Genomic DNA, 10000 nt, shown 5'->3' on the forward strand with positions numbered 1-10000 from the left:
GACCACATCCTCCTTAGCATTCGATGGAGGATCCTCCAGAACTGCAGGGTGTATCGGAGCACCAAGTTCTGTGGAACTGGTCATAGATTAGTTATGGCTACTCTCCAGGTCCACTTTAGAACCCCGTGTCACTCCAATGAACACCTTAGGGTGCTTCATGTGGACAGATTGAGGGAGGGTGAGTGTGCCCAAGGGTTTGCCAAGGCTATCTCTGGTAATTTCACAGTACTTGAGGGCCTGACAGATCCTGTTCTGTGGGACACCTTCAAGCGTGAAATGCTTGATGCAGCCCAAGAATCGATTGGTAAATGCCTAGGAGACACTGGAAGCCACAGATGCCTGTCATGCGGTTCGATTGTCACAGGATTGCAACTTGCACTGTTCCTTGTGCACAGAACTAGGTCACTGTTGAGAAGGGATAAGGAACAGTTTATCAGGAATCTTGCAAAGGAGGTCGAAAGCCATTTCCTAGTAAATGTCCTTCATTCTGCCTACCAAGCCCTGAGAAAGCTGAACTTCTAGCCCTCCTCACAGACGACTGCAGTCTGCTGAGCAAGTGGCCAGATAATCTCAGATCCTGATGGGGTGTGGGCGCATAGGGCAGAGTATTTTGAGCAGTTGTATCAGGTTGATCCACCAAAAATTAACTTGGACACGGGTAAAATTGAGATTCCTTTGCCAGACCCACCCATCAGTGAGGATCCACCCTCCCTGACTGAAGTCAGGGAGTTGATTTCCAAGCTGAAGATTGGTAAAGCAGCAGGTGTTTCCAGGATCCCAGCTGAACTGTTAAAGGCTAGTGGAAAACCTATGGCAAGGGGCTTGCATGCTGTCCTGTCTGCCATCTGGCAGACTGGTACCATTCCCCCTGACTTGCTGAGGGGTGTGGTCATCCCTCTCTGTAAAGGGAAAGGGGAACAGGGGAACTGCAGCAATCACCAAGTCATTACACTACTCAGTATACCAGGCAGGGTACTCGTGCACATCTTACTGAGGAATATCAGAGACCACCTGCTGAGGCACCAGAAGCCAGAGCAATCTGGATTCACTCCTGGTAACTCCACAATAAACTGTATCCTGGCACTTCGAGTCATTGTACAGTGCCGTAGTGAGTTCGGACGTGGACTGCTTACATCGACTTGAAGAAGGCGTTTGATACTGTGCATCACGAATCACTCTGGGAGATCCTGAGACTAAGAGGAATTCCAACAAGGATTATTGGATTAATAGCAAACCTGTAAACATGCACTGAAAGTGCTGTAAAGTGTGGTGGGGGCCTGTCGGGCTTCTTCCCTGTTAGTTCAGGTGTGAGGCAAGGCTGTGTTCTTGCACCAACACTTTGCAACACTTGCATGGACTGGATACTGGATAGAGCTACTGCCCAAAGTCACTGTGGAGCAACTCTGGCCAATATCAAGGTTACAGACCTTGACTTTGCTGATGATGTTGCTATTCCAGCCGAATCTCTGGAAACCCTAGTGGCGGCTCTTGATGCATTTAGCAATGAAGCATAGCCCCTGGGGCTAGAGGTCTCCTAACCAAGACCAAGATCCATGATTTGGGGGCTTACCAGGAGTCCCTGTGCAGTCGGTACATGCCTGCAGTGAAAACACTGAAGTCACAGAGAGCTTTATATACCTTGGTAGTGCAGTTCATGACTCTGGGCTGTCAGACCAGGAAGTTAGTAGATAGATTGGCCTGGCAGCAGGGGCCATGAAATCTATCGACAAGAGTATTTGGAGATGCTGGTACCTGTGCAGAAGGACCAAGCTATGTGTCTTCAAGGCCCTAATACTGCTAGTTTTAGTATATAGTAGTGAAACCTGGACACTATCTTGTGATTAGGAATCTCGTCTTGATGCCTTTTGTAACAGATCCTTGTGCCGAATCACATGGTACAGTTAGTGGGACCATGTGTCCAACCAACGGTTGCACCGTGAGACCAGTACAGGAGCTGTTACTTGCACAATCCGCGAACGCCAACTCAGCCTATAGGGTTACTTGGCTCGATTCCCACAGGATGACCCTGCCCACCAGGTTGTCTCTGTTCGAACCAACCCTGGGTGGAGGAGGCCCGTGGGATGACCGATAGAGTCGTAGCTTGGGCAGATCGTAAAAACCTGTCGTGAGGGACCATGAGGGACCCTCGAAGGTGGAAGCAAAGAGTGGATGCGGCTGTGCGCCCCCGCCGGCGTTAGCTCCCCACTAAGGATGATGATGATGATATCATTGTTATATGTATTTGCTTCATTTGTAAACATTATCTTCAGTTTATTTATTATCACAGTCATTAGCATTTATATTCCTTGGATAATTATTGAAATAATGATGGTGACTTCCTCAACCTACATATTTTTTCTTCTCCTTTTTTCCAGGACTGTGTGAAAACAAAAGCCGCACTGTCGGTCATGGCTGTGCGGAAGGTGTCGGAGCCAGAAGCTAGAACGATTGTTGACAAGGTTTTCGACAAGTGTTACAATGACCTCGAGCCCATTGGAAGACGAATCCGCAGAAATTCCTTAGATATGCACAAAGCTTATATGGAACGTTTTGCATATGGTTACGACTAGCCACATTGGTGTGAAGTAATAAATTTTGTGATATGGAAAATCTCGTTTTGGTTTAGTGAACAGTGGTGGTATTATAATGTGGGATTGTATGGACCAATTAGTGTTTTTTTTTTCATTCATTTATTTCTTTATAAGATTGTATGATCAATGTTAATTGATGATCTTTTTATTACTCTTTCATTATTTTTTTTCTATGGATGAAACATTGTAGCTGGCTATGTCTCTGTAAATAGATATGTATAAAAATGTAAAGATTATTGATGTTTGTTAATATAAATTAAACATTTTTTTAGTTGTTTTATTTCCAAATTTTGCCTCAATTGTCTAGTATGCATTCTCACTCTGAGACATCAGAACATAGAAAAAACATTCAAACTCAAACACTCGCTCTTTTTTTTCTCTCTCTCTTAATTTACTCTCTATCTCACACAATCTTTGATTTCCTTTCCCTCTCTCCCTTTCCCAAGTTCTTTTCTCAGTATCTTTGGATGGTAAATTTGTATATATCTATATTATGTATTCTTTGTTCCTGTAATTTTCACCTAAAATACAAATTTCAAATATTGTGCACAGAAAACCCGTTTTCTTGTAAAATATAGTTGGCAGAGTTTGTGCACCCTCAGTATTATTTACACTCTCAGGTACCTTGTGAGTGATGAGGAATGTTATGTAAAATTTGGCATTCATTCTCTTTCCATTTCCATTTCCTCCTTCCTTTTCTTTCTCTCTCTCTCTCTCTCTCTCTCTCTCTCTCTCTCAGGGAATGACTTTCATACATTTAATTAAGCAAGGTTTTAGGCTTTAAATTAAAACATTAGTTCACCAACATTTGTTTCTTTTGTTAATATTTACTTTTTATTTAGAAAGATCATGGACATTGTATACTATAACATTTTCTTTGTACAATATCACAGACACAGTTATATATGTTTGGAAGAAACTTGATGCATATATCACATAAAAAATTGGTTCTCTATAATAAAATCGATTATAAACAAAGTTTTGTGCTGAACAAATATCATAAACAATATTTAACTTGAACTATTGTAAATAAGTGTCATAATTATTTTAATTACAAAGAAGTTTAAAATCGCTAATGTTCTGCTTTAAAATTTGTTGTTGAGGAGGACCTGCTCCAGCATCATCATCAAGCAATACAGTCCGTTAGACTGTATTGTATTGTATTGTTAGACTGCCTCACTTGAAGTCATTGTTTGATTGATCACCTTTTCGCTATAAAATATTGACCTTGCTCTCAGCCTCCTATTTGTTTCTAAAAACGTCCCTTGCACTTCTCTCTGTCCTGATATATATGTATATATGTATATATATATGTATATATATATGTATATGTATATATACATATATATACACACACATATATATATCTAGGTTCACTCGACCGCAATGTCTTCCTCTGAAGTTCTCTTTGCCATGATGTAATCTGAAGCTTTCTCTGCTATTATGTTCTGCTCTGAAATCTTCTCAAAACTGACTTTCTCTTCTGTATTTCTCTCTGCCATGATATCCTGAACGCGGGCTTTGCTTTCTTGTATCAGAGCAGCTATGAGCTTTTCCTGGTGCTGTGGAATGTTTTTTGCGATATCCCGCAGTGATTCTTGAACCTGTTAAAAAGAACAACAGGGCATAAACATTACAGTGTTCATTATCTTTTGGTATTTGTTTTCTAATATATACACTTTTATAATGTCAATGAAATTTCATTTTAGGTCTGGTTCTTCATATCAGGTAACGGCCATCATCTTTTAACTATTGTTCGTGACCCTGAAAAAAGCGTCACACATGGTTTGACACACACATTAGGAAATGATTGCTATTTCAGAAACAATCCGTTATAACTAGTAGACCGTAGGTAGCATTATACAGGATCCTACCTGTTGAAGCTGCTGTGAAGCTTCGTTGATGACATGACTCCATTTCGTCATCTGCTTCGCATGCCTTTGGTCCTGACGTTGCAGAATGTTAGCCACATTGTCCCATGATCCACCCTCGCCCAAGTACCTAATTCCGTGGACACAAAATTTATGAAGGTCATCATACCAATTGGGTATCATATATTTTTTCGGAATTATTTCTGTTTGTTACCACAATGAATAATCAATCTAAGGCCTTCTGATCTATCAAATACATTTAGGCCTATACCCCGTTGTTGTTCTTGCCCATTTCAAGGCAGTTGCAACACTTGCCTAATATCTGGGATTTCATCGGAGAACTGCTGGTTGCTGGCCAAGTCCTCGAGGTAGAAGAGCTGTCTGTAGAGGAAGACGTTGCACATCCCAACGAGCATCAGCATGACCAACAACACTGCGACCAGCCAGTTATATCTTGCCTCAGCTGTGTCCGTCTTTTGTGGCTCTGTTACAACGAATATCTTTGTATTGATCTTTAAAACGTAAAGACAGGTTGGGATCGTTACTTAGCATAGACTTGGAGCCAGGTTTCATCAGGCAAGAGTAGCATGAAATGATTTACAACATTGTTAATTTATTGCTAAAAAATTCTAGGCTAACACACTAGATAGATAGATATAGATATGTTCGTCCATATATATATATATATATATATATATATATATATATATATGGATAAAAGGAAACGGCCAAAACATTGTGGCTGTGTTTCCTTCTATTCATATGTTACCGTGTTTGTATTCAAACAAACACACACACACACACATACACACACACACACACACACACACACACACACACACACACACACACACACACACACACACACACACACACACACACACACACACACAGTACCTTTCCGGTATACAATTTACAAATAGAGGACGATCTTAACGCCTACAAGTACCGTCGGTACACTTTTTCTGCAGAGACCTGTCTTAGCTGCCTGTCTGTGCGCGATCTTCTCATTTCGTTTTTGGGATCTTGCTCGCTGGTATGGGTTGGTGGGCCTGCGTCGCCTCAGGCCGGTCGGGTTATTTAACTTCTCGACTTCAGCTTCTAAATGGTTCACAATTTCGGTCATCATCGCCTCTACGCCGCTGTATGTGTTCTTCTCGATCAATCCTTTGAAAAGAGCGTTCAATAGGATTCATTTGTTCTCTAATGAAGATGATGGTTTGGTCATTCTCTAGAAATTGAACTGTTAATTATTGATTGTTCACTCGATTTGATCATTTTCGTTTTTCCTAGTTTAGGTTTAGTAAAAACACTACTGGATGGTCACAGAAAATCCCTTAGAGCTGTATACAAATAGTAATGATTAGCGAAAGTAGTCATTGTTAGATTAAACGTCATGCGACACATATCAAGGGAACCCGTGCATTGCCAAAGTGAATACCATTAAGCATGAGACACTAACATCTGTCTGCTGTCTGTCAATACATTATGTGCTTGTTTGCTTGTCTGTTCATTAATCTGTCCGGCATTTTGAATTAACACTGTTACCAACACCTGGAGTATATATCTTTCTGCCTGTCATGTGCCCTCTATCTGTTCGTGCCTCCGTCTGTCCTCCCCTCAGTCTGTTTGTCCATTTATCGGTTTGTATGTCTGTCTGGCAGTTTGCTTGTCTGCCCTTTCGTTTGTAATTTGTCCATTCGTCTATCCGTTAACAACATTACACTAACATTGTTGCCAGCACGGTTTATCAGCACATCCGTCTGGCCTTCTGCCCACCATTTCATCCATCTGTCTATCCATCCACCTTTCAATCAACAATCCCTCCTCGACCGGACCCCACACGAAACCAACCAACCTTTCATAAAGCCCCACACATTCTTCTTATATTTGACGTTCGACCACATGATCACTTTCGTGCCTCCGTCAGCCTCCTTCGTCAGGCAGTAGTGGTTGGCTACGTAGAAGGAGTCTCCATAGGGAATGCCCCCGTTCGTCACCTCTGCCTCCACCAAGTACAGGCTGCCCGGTTGACTCTGTGGCAGTAACACCTGTTGGAAATATATTATTGGGGGTCAGTGTTATTTCATGCTCGATTTTTAAAGTTGTGTGGTTATCTCCATTGTTCATCTGTTTGTTTTATTTTCTCTCTCTCATTTTCGTTGTCTTTGCGTCTGGTATTTATTACCTGTTCTCCATGTATTTAGGGACTTTCAGTATAATTTTTGACTTTGGTAGGCTCATCTTATTATCCTTATATCGTCATCTCTCTGTCTGAAGGCCGCCGCGGTGTTGTGGTATTTCACCGGGAGAGGGATAAGAAACAGAATGTCCGAGCGAGCAGGTAAAGAAAGGTTTGTAACACGGGGCAACAGTCACTCTCCCATTTAAAGTCTTTCGAAAGAGAGCGCTGCACTACGTCTTGGAGGAGGGGGGGGGGGGGGGTCGAGACGCAAAACCGGGTCAATATATATTTATCTCTCTCTATCTCCTTTATTTTTATATTGATCTATCTCTCTGCTTAGCCCTTCTCTGTTTAAGCAACTCCCAGTCACAAATCCTCTTTTTTTCTAATTTTCCATTTCTCCAACTCTCTCGCTCTTTCTCATTATATCTATTGTCACTGTTCCTCTTTCTCTAAATATCAATTTCCTTCTCTGTCGCTCCTCTCTCTTTCCTTCTCTCTATCTCTATCTCTATCTCTCTCTATCTCGCCATCTTTCTCATTATTGTTATCATTGTTATCATCATTATCATCATTATAATTGTAATTGTTATAATAACAATAATAATAATAATTATTAATATTATTATTTTTGTTATTATTATTATTATCATCATCATCATGATCATCATTATTATTATTGTTATTATCATCATTATTATTATTATTATCATTATTATTGTTGTTGTTGTTGTTGTTATCACTATTACTACTACTATCATTATTATTATTATTATTACTATTAATACTATTATTATTATTATTATTATTGCTATTATTATTATGATAATCATTATCATCATCATGATTGTTATTGTTGTTGTTGTTGTTTTTCATGTTATTATTATTGTATATTATTATTACTATTAATAATATTATTATTATTGTACTGTATATATTATCATCAGTATTGTTGTTGTTATCGTTATTGTTATTATTGTTATTATTATTATTATTGTTATTGTTGTTGTTATTATTATTTTTTTTTATTATCATTATAAATTTCATCATCATTATTATTACCGTTGCCAGTATTGCATTATCATCATCATTATTATTATCATTATTATTATTATTATTATTATTATTATTATTATTATTATTATCATCATCATTATTATTATTATTGATTATAACAACAACAGTAATCATAATGATAATAGTAATAATTATTATTATTGTAATTCTTATCATTATTATCATTATCATTATTATTATCATCATTATTATTATTGATATTGTTATTTTTGTTTTTATTATCATCATCATTATTATCATCATTACAATTATTATTATTGTTATTATCATTGCTACTATTATCATTATCATTACTATAATTATTATTATCATCCTTATTAATAGTAGTGGTAATAGTAGGCCTAGTAGTATCATTATCATTATTATTATAAGAGCTATTACAATAATTATTACCATAATTATTACTATAGTAATATTATTATAATATTATTATCATTATTACGGTTATCATATAGTTATTGTCATTATCATTATCATTATTATTGTTATTATCATCATCATATTTATTATCATTATTACTATTACTATTATTATTATTATTATTATTATCATCATCATTATCATTATCATTATCATTATCATTATCATTATAATTATCATCATCATCATCATCATCATCATCATCATCATCATCATCATTAGCATCATCAGCATAACCATTATCATTATATTGCACTTGTAATAATAAGAGTAACTGTCATTATTATCATCATTACTGCTGATACTACTGTTGCCTTCTAATACTATCATCATCATCATCATCATCACAACTACTACTACTACTACTACTGCTAGTACTACTATTACTACTACTACTAAAACTACTACTACTACTACTACCACCCCCACCGTCACCATAAGCGCCACCCACCACTACACCATAATCACCATCATCATCATCACCATTCCCACTATCATCATCATCCTTAATAGGCCTACCTGTCTCTCTGTTACACTGCACACTTTGGGCCCCATGCTGGATGGAGGAAGGGTCAGAGTGTACGTCACTGTCCGCGTTTTACGTCGCTCGTCTACGCTTTGCCAGGGCTGTGGGACTACGTCTGGGGATGGAGGGGGGAGAGTTAATTATGGGAAGGAAGGGTAGAGAGAGAGAGAGAGGAAGGGGAAGAAAGAAAGAGAGGGAGGGACAGAAAGATAGGGTAGAGAAAGGGAGGGATAGAAAGCGAGAGGGGGTTAGAAAGAGAGAGAGGGAGGTTAAGAAAGAGAAAGGGAGGGGTAGAGAGAGAGGGGGTAGAAAGAGAGAGAAGAAGGGGAGAAAGAGAAAAGGAGGGATAGAAAGAGAGAAGGGGGGATAGAAAGGGAGAGAGAGAGGGGAAGAAAGAAAAAAGGGAGGGATAGAGAGAGAGGATGGGGGAGAAAGAGAGAGGGAGGGATAGAAAGAGGAAGGGAGTGATAAAGAGCGAGAGGGGGTAGAAAGAGAGAAAGAGAGAGTGAGGTATGGCATGCCAGCATATCACAGTATCACAATAGTAACAGTTACAATGACACAAAATACACATTCTTAAAAAAAAATCTAAAAATATTTCCAATCGAGAATCAAAATCAAAGCCAGACTTATCCTAACCGAATGCTTTCTGGTCAGCGTACACTTCGAGCATGAACTCCGGCTGCTCAAACATGAAGGCGAAGACGGCGTCCACGGGAAGGGAAACGGACGCGTTGAGGAGTAACTTGCCTTGATGGTGGCTCTCCAAGGGACACGAAGCGCTCTCGTGCACTGGAAAGGGAATTTTGCATATACAGGATATATCATATTATATTATATTATTTATATATATATGTAAATATATATTTATGTGTGTGTGTGTGTGTGTGTGTGTGTGTGTGTGTGTGTGTGTGTGTGTGTGTGTGTGTGTGTGTGTATGTGTGTGTGTGTGTAAAAATATATATACATACATACATACATACATACATATATATATATATACATATATATATATATATATATATATATATATATATGTGTGTGTGTGTGTGTGTGGCTCTTCAAGGGACATGAGGCATGAGGCGCTCTGGTGCACTGGAAAGAGAGTTTTGTATATACATTACCTGTGTGTGTGTGTGTGTATTATATATTATATTATATATATTATATATTATATTACACACAGACACACACACACACACACACACACATACATACACACACACACACACACACACACACACATACATACATACACACACACACACACACACACACACACACACACACACACATATATATACACACACATATATTTATATTATATATA

At 38.5% G+C, this 10000-nt stretch overlaps 2 protein-coding genes across 12 annotated transcripts in view; one reads left to right on the top strand and one right to left on the bottom strand.

Annotated features, from left to right (window-relative positions):
• LOC125043519 (mitochondrial inner membrane protease ATP23 homolog) overlaps positions 1 to 2858 on the top strand; it is a 12501-nt gene extending 9643 nt beyond the window's left edge. For all 9 annotated transcript variants that reach the window (XM_047639644.1, XM_047639638.1, XM_047639639.1 and 6 more), the window contains exon 7: positions 2376 to 2858. In XM_047639644.1, coding sequence (XP_047495600.1) covers positions 2376 to 2570 — 195 coding nt within the window. In that variant the 3' untranslated portion in view covers positions 2571 to 2858. The remainder of the gene's footprint in view (positions 1 to 2375) is intronic.
• A 530-nt stretch (positions 2859 to 3388) lies between these two features.
• The window catches only part of LOC125043516 (protein Aster-C-like), a 15189-nt gene continuing 8577 nt past the window's right edge, over positions 3389 to 10000 (bottom strand). For 2 of the 3 annotated variants that reach the window (XM_047639630.1, XM_047639629.1), the window contains exons 4-10: positions 9310 to 9462; positions 8664 to 8785; positions 6321 to 6513; positions 5438 to 5629; positions 4778 to 4946; positions 4466 to 4592; positions 3389 to 4195 (exon numbers count right to left, since the gene is read on the bottom strand). In XM_047639630.1, coding sequence (XP_047495586.1) covers positions 3965 to 4195; positions 4466 to 4592; positions 4778 to 4946; positions 5438 to 5629; positions 6321 to 6513; positions 8664 to 8785; positions 9310 to 9462 — 1187 coding nt within the window. In that variant the 3' untranslated portion in view covers positions 3389 to 3964. The remainder of the gene's footprint in view (positions 4196 to 4465; positions 4593 to 4777; positions 4947 to 5437; positions 5630 to 6320; positions 6514 to 8663; positions 8786 to 9309; positions 9463 to 10000) is intronic. The other variant, XM_047639631.1, reaches the window with a different exon arrangement.

Source organism: Penaeus chinensis, chromosome 34 (genome assembly GCF_019202785.1).
Source record: "Penaeus chinensis breed Huanghai No. 1 chromosome 34, ASM1920278v2, whole genome shotgun sequence".
In the NCBI taxonomy this organism is placed as follows: domain Eukaryota; kingdom Metazoa; phylum Arthropoda; class Malacostraca; order Decapoda; family Penaeidae; genus Penaeus; species Penaeus chinensis.